Source organism: Oryza brachyantha, chromosome 4, assembly GCF_000231095.2.
Source record: "Oryza brachyantha chromosome 4, ObraRS2, whole genome shotgun sequence".
NCBI classification, from domain to species: Eukaryota; Viridiplantae; Streptophyta; class Magnoliopsida; order Poales; family Poaceae; genus Oryza; species Oryza brachyantha.
In genome coordinates, this window is record NC_023166.2 from 11,563,367 (window position 1) to 11,584,861 (window position 21,495).

General features: G+C 45.5%; 5 protein-coding genes across 6 annotated transcripts; 3 read left to right on the plus strand and 2 right to left on the minus strand.

Moving 5' to 3' along the window:
- Positions 1-45: 45 nt before the first annotated feature.
- Positions 46-3,752, minus strand: LOC102711528. Of its 2 annotated transcripts, none has more exons than XM_015836910.2 (2): positions 3,571-3,752; positions 46-1,206 (listed from the first exon to the last, which is right to left on the minus strand). In XM_015836910.2, the coding sequence occupies exons 1-2, from the start codon at positions 3,619-3,621 to the stop codon at positions 346-348; spliced, it is 912 nt and encodes a 303-aa protein (XP_015692396.1). In that variant the 5' UTR covers positions 3,622-3,752; the 3' UTR covers positions 46-345. The 2 variants fall into 2 exon arrangements, with proteins under 2 accessions (XP_015692396.1, XP_040379506.1); XM_040523572.1 differs by lacking the exon at positions 3,571-3,752 and adding an exon at positions 2,283-2,685.
- A 1,378-nt stretch (positions 3,753-5,130) lies between these two features.
- On the plus strand, positions 5,131-10,968 carry LOC102700888. Its single transcript, XM_006652276.3, has 5 exons — positions 5,131-6,081; positions 7,142-7,845; positions 7,943-8,029; positions 9,120-10,061; positions 10,488-10,968. Exons 1-5 carry the CDS (start codon positions 5,979-5,981, stop codon positions 10,536-10,538), a joined length of 1,887 nt encoding a protein of 628 aa, XP_006652339.1. The 5' UTR covers positions 5,131-5,978; the 3' UTR covers positions 10,539-10,968.
- Positions 10,969-12,799: 1,831 nt separating this feature from the next.
- On the plus strand, positions 12,800-14,527 carry LOC102701163 (aspartic proteinase nepenthesin-1-like). The gene has a single exon (XM_015836292.2). It carries the CDS (start codon positions 12,840-12,842, stop codon positions 14,202-14,204), a length of 1,365 nt encoding a protein of 454 aa, XP_015691778.2. The 5' UTR covers positions 12,800-12,839; the 3' UTR covers positions 14,205-14,527.
- A 2,004-nt stretch (positions 14,528-16,531) lies between these two features.
- LOC102711801 (aspartyl protease 37-like) lies at positions 16,532-18,274 on the plus strand. The gene has a single exon (XM_040522888.1). The coding sequence runs from the start codon at positions 16,548-16,550 to the stop codon at positions 18,051-18,053; it is 1,506 nt and encodes a 501-aa protein (XP_040378822.1). The 5' UTR covers positions 16,532-16,547; the 3' UTR covers positions 18,054-18,274.
- Positions 18,275-18,283: 9 nt separating this feature from the next.
- On the minus strand, positions 18,284-20,998 carry LOC102712078 (gamma-glutamylcyclotransferase 2-3). Its single transcript, XM_006653398.3, has 8 exons — positions 20,740-20,998; positions 20,563-20,639; positions 19,630-19,683; positions 19,125-19,181; positions 18,999-19,039; positions 18,810-18,881; positions 18,648-18,727; positions 18,284-18,564 (listed from the first exon to the last, which is right to left on the minus strand). Exons 1-8 carry the CDS (start codon positions 20,846-20,848, stop codon positions 18,491-18,493), a joined length of 564 nt encoding a protein of 187 aa, XP_006653461.1. The 5' UTR covers positions 20,849-20,998; the 3' UTR covers positions 18,284-18,490.
- Positions 20,999-21,495: the final 497 nt, after the last annotated feature.

Sequence of the window (21,495 nt, forward strand, 5' to 3'; positions counted from 1 at the left end):
ATGCCTGGATTTAAGTAGCCGGCAACTAAACTAATTACATGCAAGAGATTATTAGACAACAAAACTGCCAGTACGTTGTGAACACTGAAGGATCCAAAAGAGCTTTTAAAATTGCAGATCCCACTGAGCAAGATGAAACATATAGCTGCTTAACTAAGCATAACTGAGGCTAGGATTTACAGTTCTTTTTCCCATGACGTAATAAGGATCGACCAAACTAGCCTAACCTGTTGCTTAATTTACTTTGATAATAAAGAAGGGAATGGGATGCTAACCAGACGACATTCACAAAACGTGTTACGCCATTCATCACCCTATAGTGCATCAGCTGTCAATTATGGATCTTTAGTGTTTTACACGGGCTGACGGAGAAACAACACGGAATGGCCGCCGAGAGCTGCTGGAACCATTACGCTGAATGCCAGGATCACCAAGTGATACATTTACGGTACTTTCCCTTGGTCTTTCTCCATCACTCCCATGGCTGTCAAAATCTGTGGATTCACTGTCACTGCTATCTGAGAATGTGAGAGAATCAGAGCTATAGCCATACGAGTCGAACGAGTCGTTGCTGTCACTGCCGGGGTCAACGAAATAGTCCCCCACAATTGTTGACCCTGGATTCAAGGATGTAATTATGCTTATTGCGTCCTGCCTCTCCTTTTCATATTCAAGCTCCTTCCACTCAGCTAATCTTGCAGCATCAATTTCACGAGGCGTTGATGAAGGATGCTTGGATTTCACATGCTTGCACAGTTTTGTATATGATCCAAAATATGAACATCCCTCATGCATGCAACTCCTCCTCTTGCGGTTGAGAAATTTTCGGGCTGGTTGAACCACTGTCCAACCTTTAACTTCCCCACGGCAGATAGGACATGCAAGATCCATCTCCTCTAGCTTCTTGCTGGGTTCTGCCGCTGCACCTGATAATTCGCAGGCTAGTGTTCCCCTCAAATAAGCATTTTTGAACTGCTCGAGACAATTAGAGTGCTTATGGCTGGTGTCACACATGTATGGACGACAGCCTTTGTCATGAGAAGAACAAAGGAGGAGCACAGCTTTATGTGGATGCTCCAAACATATCGAGCAAGTGGCACTTTTCCAGTCTTTTTTCTCTGAGGTTAGTTGCAATCCATTTTTCTTGGATGCCTTTCTTGTTTTCTGGTTACGGTCTCTTGGAGTTCTAGCCATTTCTTGAGAAAACTGTGAAAAGAGATATAAAACAATTGTATCAAAATATAGCCACATTCAGCTAATGTCCAGATAACAAGAAAAGCCTGCCCTTTATTCTCTGCTAGCATGAAAATATTAATCAGAAAATCACAATAAACGAAGTGCGGTGCTCATTCTCTAGTATCATGCAAACATTAATGGGGAAAACCACAACAAACAACTATTGAAGTGGCACTTAGAATATAGTGATTTACAAAAGCTATATTGCGTGTATAATGAAAGGAAAATAGTTCTTCTGTAAATTGCAATACTCTGGGTTGTATTCTCTTTGTTTACATATAACTGCAAAATGATGTGTCATAGCTATCCAGTTTCAATCACAGACTACTATTTACATGTACCATTTGCTTTGCGTGGTAGAAGCACTAAACACATTTCAAGTGAATTGCACTTTTATGCTCTGTAAGTCTTTTGTACCTTTTACACTTCTATTTAGTAAGAACCATTGTGTGCTCAAACTAGTCAAATACTTTCAAGTTAAAATAATATTACATAGCTCCCACGTTAACAAAGACACGAAACAACATGCAAATAAACTGGTGTAAACAGAATCAGAACGTGAGTTCAAATAAAGAATACACATCACAATATATATGGAGTAATTGCATTGTCAGAAATAAGCACAAGATAAAGGTGTAAAAAGAAGTAGCAAATGCATTCCAGAGAGCAAGCAAAGACTAAAAGATTATATTGTTTCCTAAAAGAAAACAAGCAGGGCATAACATATATATGACTGATCTACCTCGGAACTGCCAATTTCTACAATTGAAAATTCATCAAATGTGATATGGGCATATGTATCTTCATATTGATCATCTAAGTTACTTCCACTACTACTAACAAAAACCCATTGCAGCCAACTGTAAAATACATGAACAAAAAATGCGCCACTGATCAATGGAAGAGTCACGTGCGCAATGGATCAATCCTCTCTCCTCCACAACACCACGACAGTGGGCCACGCACAGCATACCGAAGAACCAATCACCAGTTAGATCTACAGCCGCGGAAGAGGGGGGGGGGGGGTGGAGCACCTCTTCTCGTACCTCAGATCTGGACGTCGTCCGGCGAGGGACGACGGGCGGTGCGGGAAGACGAGCTAAGGGATCTCAAACGCGGGGGGCGGGGGGAGATCACCGGGGCGATCGCGCCGTCGCCGCCTGTTGCGCGCGCGCGAGGGAGGGAGAGCGGCGGCGAGGGCACGCACGAGTGACGCGAGAATCCGAGAAGACGCCTCGTTTGGAGAGCCGCTCTAACCCCGCAAGACAGCGAGCGATCAGATCGTCGCTTCTACCTCTCTTCTCGGAGGCCCACACGCCCACCGGCCCAACCAAACTGACCGGGCCGCCGTTCACCAGCTGCCAGCCTGCTACGTGTGACTCTCCTATATACACAACACACAAACACACGTATACGTAATACGTACACATATATATAACACTTGTTTACTTTAGGCATATAAACTATAAATATAAACTTTATTCGTATAAACTAAATCTTTATACATATAAACTTTATACCTATAAAGTTAAGACCACTGTTGTAAAGTTTATATATATATATGGAAAAATCTTTATACATATAAAGTTATACATACGAACTTTATTTTATATATACACAAATACAAACTCTTCGTATAAAAATCTACATAGATCTAAAATATTATATATATTTATTATAAAAAATCTTTTATCTCTATTTATAGCCTATAAAGATCTGGTGGCAGGTGACACTGAATGTGCCACCGGCCACCGTTTTTACTCGCTGACATGTAGGCCAGAGTTGTGAGTCGACCTCCCTGATATGTGGGGCCGCTATTGTCGGTCCGGCTTTCACATCTCCCACCCCACCGCTGCCATCCTTCTCCCTCGCCTGGCGCGCCTCGGCGACCTCCCACACCCCCCTCCGCGCCATGGCCACCTCCCAACACTGCGACGACCTCCTCCCACCCGGCCGGTGTCGCCGTTGCGCCTCACCGTCGATGACCTCCTCCCACCCGGTCGGCGTCGCTGCTGCTCCTCTCGTGGTACGACCTTCCCCCGGCCCCCGGGCCCGGGGGTGTTCCCCTCCAGCGTCACAGCCTTCTCCCTCGCCGCCAACAACAGCCTCGCCGTGAACAACCTCCTCCCACTCGGCTGGCGCCGCCGCTGCTCCTCCCGTGCTACGGCTATGCCCGGGAATGTTCTCCTCCAGCGTCACGGGCTCCCCCCTCGCCGCCAACAGCTAGCAGCCTCGCCGTCGACCTCCCGCCCCTCCCCCTCCCCACCCTCACAGGGTGCTGTGCTATGACTCCCTCTCTCAGACCTCTCCGGGGTCAAGGAGCACGCAACCAACCTCAACCGGGTGGCCGCCATGTGTGTAGCTGCTGAGGTCGCTCACACCCATCGCTACCGACGTGCGGAGGGCGGGTCGCTTCGTGCGCCTACTGAGATGCGTCGCGTTGCTGCTCGGTGGCTGGAGGATGCAGCTCCGTCGCTTGGTGTCTGGCTTGTAAGGTGGAGCTGCTATGGGCGTGGAGCAAAGGTAGGATTAGCTTGGGGTTGGGAGAGATGTTGAATAAAGAAATGTTGAAAATGAGTGACTGAGAGCAAGGCACAACAGTGAACAGCTACACCCTCGTCCTAAAATAAATCAATTTTGGCGTTTTGCGTTTTAGATTGAATTTTTGATTCTATGTCTTATTTAAAATTTTTTATGATTTATATTTTTATTGTTATTATATGGTAAAATATGAATAGTACTTTGTTTGTCACTAGTTTTTTTTAATTTTTAATAAATTTTTTAAATAAGACGGATAATCAAACGCTCTATAGAAAAAACTTAAAAATCTGTTTTTTTGGGACGGTGTTTTTTTGGGACGGAGTAGCTTTTTTTACAACCAGCAGCAGAGTAGCAGTAAAGTTTCTTGTTGGTAGATTGGGCCGGGAATCTCACCTCGAATGCATGCATGGGCCGTGGAGAAGAGAAGAATGGTTGCACATCGTTTTATGGGCCAGAATCTCTCTCCCGGTCCAGGCCCATGCAAAATCTTATCTATTTACTGCATGGATAATGTTAGGCGTATTAGTTTTGATATTTTTTCTCTGAAAACGACCATGTTTGTTTTCCTCCTGCATTTTGCTTCTACCATGAACTTTATTTGCAGGAGAGCTATCCCATAAATAATGCTATACATAATTCGTTTAAACTAAGGGATATTTAAATATATAACTAAGAGATAAATACGTAAACACATTATGTAACAGTGACAAAAAAAATTAAATACCCCTAAATAAGAGTTGTAGATATACAGATGATTTATTTGGCAAAAGAGGATAGAGTTGTGCAATCGAAGGCCCCCTTTGATTCAAAGGAAATTCATAGAAATTTTAGAGGAATTTATTTCTAGAGATTTTTTTTCCTGCAAAGCCCTTTGAATCAAAGGGATGCACCCTATATAATAGAATGCCTCATCCCATATAAGTTTTGGAGTAAATTTAACAAGAGGTAAAATCTCATGAAAAAAAATCTTATGAGTCTTTATCTCTCCTTAAATTTATGTGTTTTTCTTATGGTCCAATCAAACGATCATTGCTACGTATTTTCTGTGTTTTGCATTCTCTATTTCACATTTATATTCCTATCAGAATCATATTTTTTTTATTTCTTCGTTTTTTCATTTCTATGATTTAAAAAAGTGCCTAAATCCATATGCAACCACTCCAGAGTTGTATCAAAGCTTGGAATGCTGGACTGGAAGAGCCTGTACACAGTACACGTTTGGTTTGGTGAATCGCGTGGAGAGATAAATCCAGGTCACCATGCGTGAACGAGTGGTGGACAGGGGGAAACGAAACAACCGTCGTCCGATCCGAGTAGAGGTTAGTTGGAAGGCAAGGGCAGAGTCAGCAGCAGCGGCAAGCATAGGGTTTCTCTCTCTCGCTCGCGTCGCGTCCCTTCCGCCGAGACGAACAAACAAGCACACCACACAAACCCAGACACTCCCACCACTGCGCGTCTGCGTCTCTCTCTCCCACGGAATTCAGAGACCCGAGCCGGAGGCACAAAAAATTCCACGGAAAAATAGAGAGAGAGAGAGAGAGAGAGAGAGAGGGAGTAATCCCGTCCAGAAATCGTCGCCCCAATTCCAGATTTCCAGTCCTCTCGTCTTGGCCCCCGAAACCCTCCCGAAATCCCACGAATCCTCGCGAATTTCTCGCCCCCAATCCTCCGCCGCCGCCGCCGCCCGCCGCACGCCGCAGATTTCCCATTCGGGCGAGGCCGGAGTGGTCGGCGCCGGCGGCCGAGGGGGGCCCCCTCAAACCCCTCCCCCCGCGCGGGGGACCGCGTCCCGCTTTGATCAGTCGCGTCGCGGCGGATTGGCTCCTCGGGTGAGGGGGTTCGAGAGGGGGGGAGGGAGGGAGGGAGGAGCGGTTTTTTTTTCCCCCCAAGTCGTCGTCGTGTTTTTTTTCCCCTCCGTTTTGTGCGCGCGTTCGTGCGTGCGTGAGGGAGGGAGGTCGTGGTGGTGTTGGGGAAGTTAGGGTTTGAGGGTTTGGTCCGGAGGGGGTAGGGTCTGGTGGTGGCCGTGGCTGCCCCCGGCCGGGGGTGGTGGGTGGCTGGGGGGATTCGCCGTTCAACTGTTGCGTGCTGTGGTGGTGGGGAGATCAGTTTGTGGCGGCGGATTGGATCAGTGGACGGTGCAGCTGCCTCCGCCACAGGTGTTGGTGCTGGTGGAAGTGTAGGGGGTGAGGGTGCCGCCCGGCATGGACCGAGGTGAACCCTCGCTGAAGCCGGAATGGCTGGTGCGGGGGAATGGTGTTGTGGCTGCCACGAGCCTCTGGGCTGGAACTTCTTCGCCGCGTGCAGGTGAGCTCGCTTTCAATGCCAACTTTGTATTACATGGCATGCAATGCCTAGCACTGATTATATAATGCCTGTGTGATTACTTGCTTTTGTGGCGGGCGATAGCAGTAGATATGCATTGTGTAATGTTTCAGTGGCTGTTGGTTTGGTTAAGTTACTTATGATGCATTGATGCTTAGTTGGGTTCATTTCTGTGTTGTTACTGCGATTCCTTTTGTGATTTGTGGAGGAATTCCGGGTTACCTTTTTACCTTGTCCTTGTGACAACAGCCGTTGTTCAACTCTTCTTATGCATTGTTGCTGCTGTTTGTTATGTTAAGACTAATGCTGTATACCAGAAATGTTTTATTTGGTTTGTTACATGAGACCTAGAGCCTTAACTGATACACGTTTTACACATTTATATTGGTTGTGCTAGGCAGTTAAAGAATCATGTTAGGAGACTTCTTTAGTTATGGTGCCTTCATTTTGGTGCCTATTAAACCACCTCAGTTCATGCAACAATGTAACTGCAATAGCTGTTTCTTTCTCTCTTTTTTTTGAGAAAAGGCTTTTTCCAAAGCCCTGCTTTTCATAAAGCCACACAGTGGAACAAAACAAATGTGACCGGGGATACCGGTTTTACATCAGAGTACAGAGAAAAACTAGGACCAACTAGGCGCAAGTAGCTGTTTCTATGTAAGAAATTCTTTGTATATGTGATTTTTTTGTTGGTGTTGCTGGTGCCTGTTGATTAAAAACTTGATATATGTCATTGCCTGTTATAACTTGGGTTTTATGCAGCAATCATCATGTAAGCATGATGCTACATATTTTTTCTATCATTGCTTACTTTCAGTGCTTAGGAAATTTGCTGCTGTTACACTTATGTCAGGGTGCACATTATTTTCTTTCCAATTATTGCTACTTTAATGCCTTTCTAATTAGTTTGACATAGTGTTGCATGAGTTAGCTCACCATCCAAATACATGTGCTTGGATCAACTAGTCTGTACTAGGGAAATTACCTTCCACTTGACGATTTGGTTTGTTTTATGCTAATAAGCTGTTTCTTGCATGCTTAGATTCTGATCAAGTTAGGAACATTTCGTCAAGAAACCAATCATCAGGTCGTGATCGTGAACGGAGCTCCCAACAGTCCATCTCTCGAAGGAGTTCTGGCTCAGTTGGGCCTAGACGGCATGACCGAGATGGTACAGCAAAGTCAAGAGGCTATGCCAGTTTTGGAAGGAGCAACAGGGACAGGGGGTGTGAAAAGGACTCTGATTCCCGTAATTGGGAAAGTAAGTTGGGTCCACCGGATGATCCCTTGTATGATGGCTTCAAGCCATTCAGCTCGTGCAGAACTGAAAAGGACAGACTTAATCATACTCGTTTAAAGGTAGATACGTTGAATCAGTCGATAGGAGAAAGTCTAGACAGTGGTGTTCGTAGTGTATCAAGAAAGGTTACTGGTGGCATCTCCTTTGAGCGAGAATTCCCACACCTTGGTTTTGAGGACAAGAATGGAAAACAAGATGTAGGTAGAGTTCCATCTCCTGGAGTTAGCAACCCAATTCAGAGTATACCTTTGGGTCCTGTACCTGATGGGCGTAATTCGGCGCTAGCAGAAGTTCCTATACTTGGTGGACCAACCAACTCTACTGTTTCCTCTTCTTTGTTACGCACTGGTTCCAGTAAGCAAATGGAAGGGCCAAACTGTGGGACTGCATTAAGTATGGCTGAAACAGTAATGCAAGCACCATTAAAAATCTCCACAACACCCCAGGTAGTTTAATATTTAAGATATATGTATGTGTTTCTTCTTGACATGTTCATTATTACATTCACCATACTGAACTAGTATTTTATGCGTTTTTACCCAGTTATCAATCGATACTCATAAGATTGAGGAAAGAACTATGAAGCAGTGCATCCTAAGACCTCTGACACCTTCGTCGAACAAAATTTCTGTACGTCTCTTATAAGTTACATACCTCACTACCTCAGTTCTAATAGTAATGATTTCCTTTTGTTTCTGTCTAGTTTCCATTATCATTAATGGGTATAGATTTTGATTGCTCACTCCAATCTTCTTAGTTAAATGATCTAAGCACTTATCATTTGTAAAGAGCTAGAGCATTAAAGGTTTTTTTTTTTCAGATTTCCTGTATTTATTACTTCCTTGATTGCTTCAATGTACTATTTGGATTCTCTTGTGTTTCATGCTTCTGTATACTTACCACATCCTTTTTGTTTATCCACCAACACTTCTCTGCTTATAGGATCCAGATTTAACTACCTTTCCCTGTTAAATGTTTCATCATATTTCTTGTCATTGTAAAAATATAAAACTCTTAAGGGCCAAGATATCCATATCCAGGAAACAAAATCACTAAAGCTTCCGGTGGGTCTAAACTATAATGACGGGGATTTATCGTATTTGGATGTAACTCTTGATATAGTGTGATCTGTATCTGGAGGTAGTTCTTTAAACACAAATGCATGTAGTTTTCTATTGGGCTTTGTAGCTAGTTGCATATATTTTCTACATTTGGATAGCTAACCAATTCAAAGCGTCTTTTTTATGGACTGGGGTGACATGAATGAAAACCTTAATACAATGAGGGAGACTACTGAAAGGTATACCATTCAAATTATATAGGACTAATACATCAGTCTCAGGGATGATACCCATGTGTATCAGGCCTGGTTCCCAGGTATCAGACCTGTACCATTCCAGACGATATACTGTTCTATAGTATTTTTGTAATAGAATTGTGAAACACATTCCAGTGAAGATACGAGTGCATTGCTCATCCTTTCTGTATTATTCTATCAGTTTGGATCCTATGGATGCAATTAATGAAAATACTTTGGAGCTAGTTCATATCATTTTTGTTGTGGGCTCCTATACTAATCTCTTCTCCTAGATGCACTCCTTTTTGAACTTATAGTGAATGTGCTGTACTCTGGGTGTATTTCATTTGACTTATTTATGGATTCGTGTGCTGAAAATAGTGGTATATTTGTTTGCACTAATTCGTTCAGAACACTGTACAGGTATCAAGTTCATCAGATAAGTTAAAACCCAAAGGTGCAAGAGCTGGAGATTCTAATGTCCCTATCAAGGTTGCACCGCAAGTGCCAATACAGATTTCTGGCAGCTTTATTCGTGCCCCAGTAAAACATGAGCTTGTAAAGCCATCTCAATCAGGAAGCTTTCAAGTCCTTAGTCGTGAACAGAATGGTATTGTAAACACTGCCAAAGACAGTACTAGCAATCCTGTGAGCCCTGTTCTAGGCCGATCTTCTTCAGTGGAGCCACTGAGAAAGCCTTTCGTCAACCAAAAGCTAAAGGGTGTTACTAATGGTCTCCCTTTACAATTGCAAGGATCATTTAATGAGAGAAAATCAAGTGCAAAAGATAAGCATAAATTCTTTGAGTTGCTACGCAGCAAATCGTTGAATGGTTCATGCACTTCTACTGTGTCTTCATCTGCATTGCTTGATGAGCAACACAACTCTTGTCTTGAATTGTTTAATTCTGGAGTCAAATGTATGGAACATGGAAGTAGTTCCTGTGAGGAAGCAAATTCTTGTGAGGGATCACAGCAGCACCTTTCTGACAACGATGAAATCAATCCGCCTTGGGAACCTCGTGATGTTTTTGATGAGGGAATGCAAGAGATTCTGTCTGACAACAGGGACTTTAACTCTTCATCAGAAATTGCTGACGCAGAAGATGTATATATGAAGCCTCATACAAACAATGCTGTTTCCACTCCATCCATCATACCTGCAGGAATGGATAATGGCTCCATGGGGTTCAATTGTAGTGATGATGAAGCTGATTTGTTGTTTGAGCCCATTGGAACAGGGGAAGAGGAATCCTATCCTGCTCAAGACAGACCTAGTCCAGAGGAGATGGCTTTCTTGGTTTCTCTTGGCTGGAAAGAGGATGAAATAGTTCCACCTCTGAAACAGGAAGAAATTGCTGATTGTGTAAGTGTTTATTATGTTTTATTAATCCCATCAATCATTTTTATTATCTTCCCTTACACAATTTACATGTATAGGGGTTTAATTTCATGAACAAGTTTCAATATATCCATGGTTAACTCTGCACTTAAATTGCGTCCCATTCATTCAGTTTCATTTAAAAAACATTCCCCAGCCATGAGTGGTCTAATGAGATGCCTTGACATATCAACAAAATAGATTAACGGTCTGACCTGCCAACTAAGTGTTGGGTGCCATCATCTTTGTACTTCTGATGAGGACTTGCTAAATTACCGAAACATAGGATTTAGTTAAATGTTGCAATGGAAGTCTAGTGAGGAATCTATGTCAGGAATGCATGCAGGTAAATTCCATGCTTATCGAGTATCAAACCATTTTGTCATGACATAATGTTTATCTTTTTTGCAGTTACGTCACAATGTGAGGCTGCAGCAGAAGCTTGAGGAGTGCAGGGGCTAATGAAGTAATGCTATAATTTTACCAAGCAACATGACTGGCGATCTCATCGTGCTGATAACTTGTGGATGTGAAGCTGTATCTTGATGGGTTTCGTAACCACTTCAGTTATGACTGTCTAGCTTAACAAGTTGAGTTTTTTTTGTTGATGTTTCAGCGATGTGGGGATGCTTCATGAGTAGAAAATTTTCCCTGCTGAAAAGAGGTTTTCAGGTTTTCTCCCTCATTTTCCCAGAAGGAATACTAAAAATGAAATTCTATCTGGTGTTGGAGGCACATAGGTGTGCGATGCTCTGAAAGAATAGGTTTTCTTTTTACTGCTCATGCTTGTCCTTGTTTCAAAAATGAAAGAAAAAGAATACTGGGTCTCAACATGAAAGTTGCATAGGGTTTTCTTGGTATACTCAAATTTTGCATGGTTTTATAGTTTCAACTGGGTAGATTCTGCTGACTTGCAATTTGATTGCTTGGCCCACTGCGGAGAGATTACCTGTTAAATGCATTTTTGTTCTTTTTTGGGATGCCGTGATGTTCACTTCAAACGCTCCAGAATGAAAGCTCTACCATGAAAAATATCCTGATGAGCTTCTGGTACAATGGATGGCTTAGATTGCATGCGGTTGCTCTTGCGCAATTCCAATAGAAAATGCACTGGTTCTCAGTTCTCGCTTCTCAATTCCTTGGTATTATCCTCCTCCTCCCTCTACCAAAAAGTAATCCTCTTCTGATAACCTACTGTCTCAGGTCGAGTTCAAACCTTTTTTTATCACAAAGATTAAACGTTACTTTCAGATATTCCACAAATTATTATGTCTTCTAAATGACAATTCTTGTTATCCAGTAGTGTGTCATAAGATTCTATGATGACTAATCTTGCATCATATGTTGAGCACCTTCCCACTTCGATGGGACCCAACGAAAATGGACGGCAGTGAATATGATCCATTGATGAGATGATCTGGGGCTTAGGACCCTTGATGATGTGGTTTGCTGGTAAAACGTACCTTTCTCACCTGCACCTTTTGACGGCTAAAATAAAGAGAAGCACATCAAGATTGCTCACCCAACAAGCACAAGCCTCATATCCCATTACTAAGATGTCACTAGGCCGTTCTACTTGCCCATCCAATTCGAGGAGGACATTTCTCCCTCTCGTGAAACACCAGCCGCCCATGATTTTTGGGATTCCAATTATCTACCTCTTATCCAACAATCGGTATTGCAAGTTTGCAACGTGCTCCTTAGGTTTAAACATATACAGGGCCTACCAATATTTTCATATAATCATGATTATGCAGTTATCTATTTATTCGGTCAAAGTTTAATGATGTTGGACGCTCTCGGAAGTTAGTAGCTGGAAACAAATCTGTACCTAAATACACACATAAACAAGAGAATCCCCTGTCAGATTTACTTGCAAGGGAATCAAACTCGGCTAGTCCGCTACTCGAAGAGAACATGGACAGGGGCCTAATTCTAAGTGGTCTGGTTGCTCACCAACTTAGGCATCGTCTCTATGTTGGCTACCTAGCCTCACCTGATTTTATTTCGCAAAACTCAGTTTGTAGCAGAGCTTAAGTCCAATATGAATCTGACCTGGCCATCTTCTGGAAAGTATTTCGTGGGACAAAGGTCCAGGAAGGTTCTAAAATTTAACTAACTGACCAAAATCTCAACCATTTCGACCTAAAAGTGTACCTCCAAATTTTTGGGCCACATGTCTCAGAAACTATACAATCTTACAAAGTACAAACCAAACAAGCACCAGGGAGAAGCTACTAATTAATCAAGTGAGATAAAGTTGCTGCCTCAAAGTAGGTACCAATATATACATCTATCTCCTTCACGGCATCATGCACCAGCTCGCCTGCCTGCCACTAGCTTCCACTTCCACCTCAGCTCGGTCACCTGTGTTTCCATTTCTTTTCTACCTCAGTTTCATCAAGTTGCCTTCGTTTGCGTATGGTCGTAGAGCAAACCTAACCATAACTACCAAATCATAATAAAATACTCCGTCCGATTCTTTTTGTTTAATCAACGTTTGACCATTTATCTTATTTAAAAAATTTATATAATTGTTAATTATTTTATTATAATTTGATTTATTACTAAAGTAACTTTAAGTATGAATTATAATTTTGCATATTTAGACAAAATTTATAAATGATATGATCAAAAGTAAATAAAAAAAAGTCAACTGCGGCATCCGAAAGTATATATGGTCACAGATATATATATCTAGCCTCTGTCCAATAGAAGGATTGAGTGTTAGCTTTCTTTTCTCATCGTTGTCGAAGCAAAGAAATGGAGGTGCGAGTGATTGTGTTGGTGGTGACCATGGCGATCGCCGCCGCGTGCTGCGCCACCGGCGGCGTAGCCGCAACGACGACGACATCACGGCTCAAGGGCCTGCGCGTGCACCTGACGCACGTGGACGCGCACGGCAACTACTCGAAGGAGCAGCTGTTGCAGCGGGCGGCGAGGCGGAGCCGCCACCGCATGTCGAGGCTCGTCGCGCGGACGACCGGCGTGGCGATGTCGTCGTCGAGCAAGGCGGCCTCCGGCGGCGTCGGCGGGGCGGACCTGCAGGTGCCGGTGCACGCCGGGAACGGCGAGTTCCTGATGGACGTGTCCATCGGCACGCCGGCGCTGGCCTACTCCGCCATCGTGGACACCGGCAGCGACCTCGTGTGGACGCAGTGCAAGCCGTGCAAGGACTGCTTCAAGCAGTCGACGCCGGTGTTCGACCCGGCGTCGTCGTCCACCTACGCCACCGTGCCGTGCTCCAGCGCCTTCTGCAGCGACCTCCCCACCTCCAAGTGCACGTCGGCGTCCAAGTGCGGCTACACCTACACGTACGGCGACTCCTCGTCGACGCAGGGCGTCCTCGCCACGGAGACCTTCACGCTGGCGAAGTCGAAGCTCCCCGGCGTCGTCTTCGGCTGCGGCGACACCAACGAGGGCGACGGGTTCTCCCAGGGCGCGGGGCTCGTCGGCCTCGGCCGTGGCCCGCTCTCGTTGGTGGCCCAGCTCGGCCTGGAGAAATTCTCCTACTGCCTCACCTCCCTCGACGACACCAGCAAGAGCCCCCTCCTCCTCGGCTCCCTCGCCGACATCTCGGAGAGCGCCGCCGCCGCGTCGTCGGTGCAGACCACCCCGCTGATCAAGAACCCGAGCCAGCCATCCTTCTACTACGTGTCCCTCAAGGCCCTCACCGTCGGCTCGACGCGCATCGCCCTCCCGGCCTCGTCCTTCTCCGTCCAGGACGACGGCACGGGCGGCGTCATCGTGGACTCCGGCACGTCCATCACCTACCTGGAGGTGCAGGGCTACCGCGCCCTGAAGAAGGCGTTCGCGGCGCAGATGGCGCTGCCGGCGGCGGACGGGTCCGGGGTCGGCCTCGACCTGTGCTTCCAGGCGCCGGCCAAGGGCGTCGACCAGGTGGAGGTGCCGAAGCTGGTGTTCCACTTCGACGGCGGCGCCGACCTGGACCTGCCGGCGGAGAACTACATGGTGCTGGACGCCGGCTCCGGCGCGCTGTGCCTGACGGTGATGGGCTCCCGGGGCCTCTCCATCATCGGCAACTTCCAGCAGCAGAACTTCCAGTTCGTGTACGACGTTGGCCACGACACGCTCTCCTTCGCGCCCGTGCAGTGCAGCAAGTTGTGACGTACGCGAGCGGTACGTACGTGCGTATATATATACCTCTCATCATCTAACAGGACGGCTTGACGAATATGGATCTGTGTACGTACACGTGGATGGCTACCGATCGATATGTGATCATCGAATTGTTTAATAGTAATTGTTTGGCACTTTTGCTATTTATCAAATGGTTGATTTTTTATTTCTTTGTTAAACGTGCACGTAACGTATAGGGGCTAAAGGATAGACGTGTATGAGATTTTTAAGTTACGTGTATGTGTTTAGATTACCATCCATGACTGGATTTAATGGATGAAATTAAATTTTTCAAACATTTCATCACTAAACAAACCAATTGTTTGGTGTTTATTACACTGTTCTTCGCCATGTTAACTATTGGTCTGTGCATGGAAGCCTGGAATATTGGTGGTCGGGGGAAAGTAGCAGCAAGTATTTTCATTTTGTTGAGAAAAAAGGGATCGACAACACAAACAAAAATGAACTCCTTTAATCTAGAGCTTCTTGGGAGCACAGGAGTTTTGTTGGAGACGATTTATTCGTACGGAAGTCCTTCGAATTTACTACGTTCTTAAGGGCTAGCTCATCGGTCCTCATGTCCTCTTGCTCCTTAAATGCATTATTTTTCATAAACGTTTGTATCCCATTTGATACGCCATACAATATATTCCATCTATTTCATATTATATGATTTTCTGACTTTATCTAGATTCATTTAAATACTAATTAATCTAGACATATATATAAAACATATACATTGATTATTTGGATGCATTTAATTAAATCTAGAAAATTATAATATAGAACTGGGGAATACATATCATTGTCAGTATCCTTGCCTCTTTGGCACGGCTTATCCCTCTGTCAGTATCAGCAGTTTGCCCTGCTCAGAGTTTTGAAATTAAACCACTTATCATCTAGCTCATATTTATACTTATAAACTAAAATTTGAATTCTAAAATTTAAATTTAGAGTTAATTTTAAGGGTATTTTCCATTATAGTTATTTCTTAATTATTAATAAGTTATTTCACTTATTATTCTCAGTATAAGCTAAAAGTATCAAAAGTCTCCAGGATTCACACTATCATTAGTTCTCAGAACCAACACGCGACGGCGACCTTTACCTCCAGGATCATCTCATCCTCGCTGCCGCTGTGCCGCAGCTCCTACCAACACAAGTAGTCAAGCAGTAGCTTATCAAGGAGAGAAGAAAAAGTAGCGGTAGCTTTCCACTACAAATCAAAAACAGAGGGTGAGAGGAATAAGCTTACGCATACGCTTATAAGCTAAAATTTAAATTTTAAAATTTAAAAGTGTCCATTGGGTTTGAAGGAAAAATAAAGCTTTGGATCCCTAGGGATTATTCCTATGGAATTCATTTGGTTCATAAGAATAAAATATATGAAAAGAAAATGAAAATTTTCTTTCCTACAAGCTATAGAGATAAAGCAGTAGAAAATTTTGATCTACTCAAACTTTTTTAAAATTTTCCTAGAGATGGATGTGGATATGCATTTCTATTCCACCACCTTTTCTATTCTCATGTGTTTAAATTCCAATAGGTCGTAAAATTAAAGTTAAATTTGAGGTTTTTTTCTAGTTTATTTTCGGTCATTGCTTTCATATCACTAACAAAAAAATAAAAGTTTAATGTTAAATTATTTTTAATTGTTAATAAGAGGGTTGCTCGACTAATTAAAAGCCAAACATGAGGCTACCCTGGTGATGGTAAAAAGAAAGAATAGACGTGAAAGAGCGATCGAACTCAATAGACGTGAAAGAGCGATCGAACTCCAATAATGCAGAGGCCGAAGGATTTGTTCTGTATCACTTGGGTCATTTTATGGACCTTGTCACAGCCCATAGAGCTGGTGACACACATTCGCATGGGCCAGAGAGCTCTCTCCCGGCCCAGTGGCCGCTTCGGCTTCGGCTTCTCGCCTTGCGGCCCGGACCACACGTGCCCGCGTGTAGCCTAGTACTGTTACTACCGTACCATTGCGCTTTCTAGTTTCTATGCGTACAATAGAACGTTGCTAAACAAAATTGCTAGCCTAGTACTGTTACATGAATTGCTAAACAAAATTACTTCATAAACTGTCGACGAAAGGAATAGAATGTTGCTCAGGGAAAAAAAGAAAGAAAAGAAAAGCACCAGGAGCAAAGAACACAAGGATGCCATGCATGCCACATGTCCATACGAGATATGACGCTGCTACTCTCAACCAGTTCACCTTTCCGAGACCACCACCTTTCTGTGTGCTCCAAGAAACCATCCACGAGAAAACTCGTATTTATAGAGCTTCTCCTCGTCTGCTTACCCCATTTCATTTGCATCCATCCATCCATGCGATGCGACGACGCTCGCGTAACGTTGGCCGTTGATCCGGCAGTTCGCGCGCCACCCACTGGGCACTGCGCCGCGCTGCCACGCCGGGCGCGCGCGACGATGAACGCCGCCGTGTTGCTGCTGCTGCTGCTACTCGCGCTCCCCGTCCTCCCGGCGTCGTGCGCGCCGCCGAGATCCTTCCGCCTCGAGCTGGCCAGCGTCGACGCGTCGGCGGCCGCGGCCGCCAACCTCACGGGGCACGAGCTCCTGCGGCGCGCCATCCAGCGCAGCCGGCACCGGCTGGCCAGCATCAGCATGGCGCGCAACGCCGGCGTGGCCGCCAGCGCGCGGAAGGCCGTCGTGGCCGAGACCCCCGTGCTGCCGACCGGCGGCGAGTACCTGGTGAAGCTCGGCATCGGCACGCCGCCATACAAGTTCACGGCGGCCATCGACACCGCCAGCGACCTCATCTGGACGCAGTGCCAGCCCTGCGCCGGCTGCTACTACCAGGTCGACCCCATGTTCAACCCCAGGGTGTCCTCCACCTACACCGTCCTGCCGTGCAACAGCGACACGTGCGACGAGCTGGACGGCCACCGGTGCGGCCACGCCGACGACGACGCGTGCGAGTACACCTACATGTACAGCGGCAACGCCACGACGGAGGGCACCCTGGCCGTCGACAAGTTTGTCATCGGCGAGGACGTGTTCCGCGGCGTCGCCTTTGGCTGCAGCACCTCCAGCACCGGCGGCGCCCAGCCCCCGCAGGCGTCCGGGGTGGTCGGCCTCGGCCGGGGGCCACTCTCGCTGGTGTCCCAGCTCTCGCTCCGGAGGTTCATGTACTGCCTCCCCACGCCGGCCTCGAGGGTCGCCGGGAAGCTCGTCCTCGGCGCCGGCGCCGACCCCGCCGGCAACGCGACGGGCCGGGTCGCCGCCCCGATGAGACGGGACCCGCGGTACCCGTCCTACTACTACCTCAACCTCGACGGCATCGCCGTCGGCGACAACACCGCGTCCCTGATGAAGCCGTCGAACGCGACGTCGACCGCGGCGACGCCCTCCCCGAACGCGACGGCGACAGCGCCGCCGGGCGTCGGGGACGCGAACAAGTACGGGATGATCATCGACATCGCGTCGACGATCACGTTCCTGGAGGCGTCGCTGTACGACGAGCTGGCGGACGACCTGGAGGAGGAGATCCGGCTGCCGCGCGGGACGGGCTCCAGCCTGGGGCTGGACCTGTGCTTCATCCTGCCGGACGGCGTGCCGTTCGACCGCGTCTACGTGCCGCCGGTGTCGCTGGCGTTCGACGGGAGGTGGCTCCGGCTGGACAAGGAGCGGCTGTTCGCGGAGGACAGGGAGAGCGGGATGATGTGCCTCATGGTGGGGAGGGCGGAGCCGGGCAGCGTCTCCATCCTCGGCAACTTCCAGCAGCAGAACACGCAGGTGTTCTACAACCTGCGCCGCGGCAGGGTCACTTTCGTCGACGCCCCCTGCGATAGAGGCTTCATCCAGTACCATTAGCATCTTGTAAACCCAGCATCATCGTGATTGCTTGCCTGCCTTGAGAGCTTCTAATGTAGTCAGTGCTCAGCTGCATATTTGGACATTCAAAGATGCGTGTTTAGCTTGAATCAAAAACATTTTATGCAACAAACCGTGCTCAAGTGATCAAGTCTGCAGCTAAGTAGATCAGCACAGAGTGACAGATTGTGAAGAGAACAGTCTTATATTGAAAGAAAAAAGGGGTTTCATTTGAAACGAAATAATTTGGTAGTTTTCATACCCAGATTACTATGTAAATCCCCAATGCATTTTCTCTACTGCCATCTACAGATGGACAAGAATATCGGCGCAACCCGTCCACACCTTACAATAATGAGATGTTTGAGCATAAATTGATCTAACTTCCTTCAGGATATTTTCACCCTTGGAAAGGGAAGGGGTGTAAATGCAATCCTTCAGCAAGATAGCATTGTGTCTGAATATTTGCGCACAGCGTTTGCCAGTTCTTGGACATGTGGATCAGCAGCTCCTGCCAAGAAAACATAACTGATGCATACATTTGAACCTTTTATAGAACAAAAGGAAACCCCCATAAAAAAAAGATAACCTTACCAATTTTGCTCAATGCATCCTCGAGTTTGAACAGATACTCTTTGTTAGGTCCAGCTGGGCCTTCAGCTAGGTAAATTTGCCTATACATAGCTCAAGTTATCATGAAAATTTACAACAGAATCAGTTGCAATGCGAATGCCTCAAGATAAATAGAAATGATACTTGGCCATTTCTTCCAGCGGTGCAGCGCCCAGGTAGTTTTCGTTAGTCTCCTTGTTTGTTGTCGCCAAGTACCTATTGGTCAATTGCCATGCATGCCATTCCATCAGTTGGAACTTGATTTACGCTTCATAACTGATTTTAACCTTACAAAATCACTTAAAGTCTGAACAGAAACCAGAAAATACTTACACCATCACATTTTGGACGGCTGGTGTTTTTGGTGAAGAATCCTGTTGCATATTCAGACACATGAGCAATGAGTTAATTACACACCAAACATACTGCAAGGGAATAAATTCATTACTCATATCTTACTGTATACAGGTCAAGGTATATCTTCTCATCATATTGCTTCTCTCTTACTTCCAGATACTGCATTCAAATCTGAAGGTAAACTACCAATGAAAGTAAGGTAAGCAATTGAAAGCTAGTTTATGAAAAGCACTATCAAGGGTATTGTTCCCAGGTTGCCACAAGAGGCATCTAGATAAATTTATCTGTGTTCATTCAATTGATCCTTATAAGCAAAGATTTTAATTTTCAACCCTAAATTTGGAGTTGATTTTGAGACTTTTTTGTTATAGTTTATTTTTCAGCCTTGGCTTTTAGATCGCTACGAACACGTATATAAAAGTTTCATTCACAAAATATTTTTCATTTTCAAATATACCGGTTGGCTTTTTCGCTGCAAAAGCCAAAAGATGATCCCCATCAGAACAGTTAAGCAACATCAGGATTTTCCAATCATGAAATAGTTGTGCATAGTGCAGCATAATCTTAGTGCACAAAACATACCTGACTACGATTTTGGAAAACTTACCTCCAGAGCTGTCTGCTTATCTTGCTCCCTTGAAATTCTGTAGGCAACTCCCCACTGCATCATACAATAGAGAGACTCAGTCAAAAATGCAGCGCATGCACTGAGAACGGGGATGATTGGCCGAAAAGAGCATGAAACAAGTGCAGAATAGCATAGAAGATGGAAGATACTGTCATGGAAACGATTCACCAAATAGCCATGAGATCAACACATTTTGCATAACAGGGAAGCTACTCCCTTTGTTTCATACTCCCTGCCTAGATTCATCCCTAAATCAATAAATATGTTATATCTATATATATCTAGATTCATTAGCATCTATATAAATCTAGTGAGAGCAAAAACATTTTATAATGTAAAATGGAGGTAACACTTGTTTACTATTTCTAGTGTCCTTCAGCTAGCTCTCAGTACTTGAGCGACTGTTTCAGTTTGTACTTTGTTGCCGTTCATGCACCATGCTCACTTTTTATTATCACCGCAAAAGATTTTCCCACTTTCCCCTGTTTGTTATATACTTTAGTATGGACTCCCTCTTATTATATTATATATATTATAAGATATTTTGGTTCTCATAGAACCATAAAGATGGTAATGAATCTATAATCATATATAAAACATATAAATTGATCCATGGATGGATCTAGGATGGAACAAAATATCTTACAAAATTAAGGAGGGAGTATAAAAAAAATTCTGATTATCTGATCATTTTTATATCGGATCACTGGTACACAAACTCAAACCACTTAGCATGAGTTGCCAATACTTCAGTCTCACAGGCGCACCAACATAAAGAAACCACCAAAGAGGAAAAAAAGGTACGAATCTTTGAGCAAAATAACGCAATCCATGAGCAGCAAAAGGGCCAGCCCTTAGGAAGTTGCATAGAGCAGAAACGAAGAACATACGAGGGAGAGGGAGAGAGCTTACGCATGTCGCACCGGGCCGGTGCTCGAGCGTGACGGTCCTCCCGGGGAACTCCGGCGTGCCCCTGTGGTCCGTGCTCCCTGTCCGCGGCGACCGGAACGCCAAAGAGAATCAGGTAAACGAAGGCATAATCCGCGCGGCGGAATTGGACGAGATGCAAGCACGCAGGCCAACTAGTACCCTGGTAGAAGACGCGGCGGTAGTCCCTGACGAAGCCGACGAGGCGGGCGTCGTGCGCGAAGCCGGGGTTCCAGACCAGGGACCCGTACCCGAACACCCACATCGCCATGGCCTCCCCTCTCCCCACTCTCTCTCTCTCTCTCTCTCTCTCTCTGGCTCTCGGCTGCTCCGGTGCCGGTGGAATCGCGTATGGTTGCGCCGCCGCCGCGTGCGAGCTGTATATGGTGGCTCTGCGTCTCTGATTGGGTACGCGAAAGCGGCTCGGGAATCATCACCACGGAGGAATTGAGAGACGGACAACAACTTGGCAACATTTTTTTTTCTTAAATATATATATATTCTCCATTTTTTTTCTTTTGTCCCGGGATGGCAGATTACGACAATTGGGTGTGAAAAGCACCGGTGCCAACTGCCAAGTAGGCTCCGTTGCATATGCCGGCATTTTTGCTCCCTTTGTTCCAAGTTGCAACAATTTGGTAGTAATATTTATATAAAAAAACACGAACAATCTCAGCAATGAATGCAATTACACATAGTAACTTCAGTAGCAGATTTTCGATTTTTTTATTTTCTAAATCTTTTTAGAAAATAATTTTATTACTAAATCTCCGGAGAAAAAATTTGAACATTTTGACCACACCGGTGCTACTGACGTGACAGGCCGTCTGTTCGGGCAGGGCATGGCGTGGCATGTCATTGTTAATGGTATGACAAGACAATGCTGCGTTTAGTCACGCCAATGTTGGTGGCGTGACC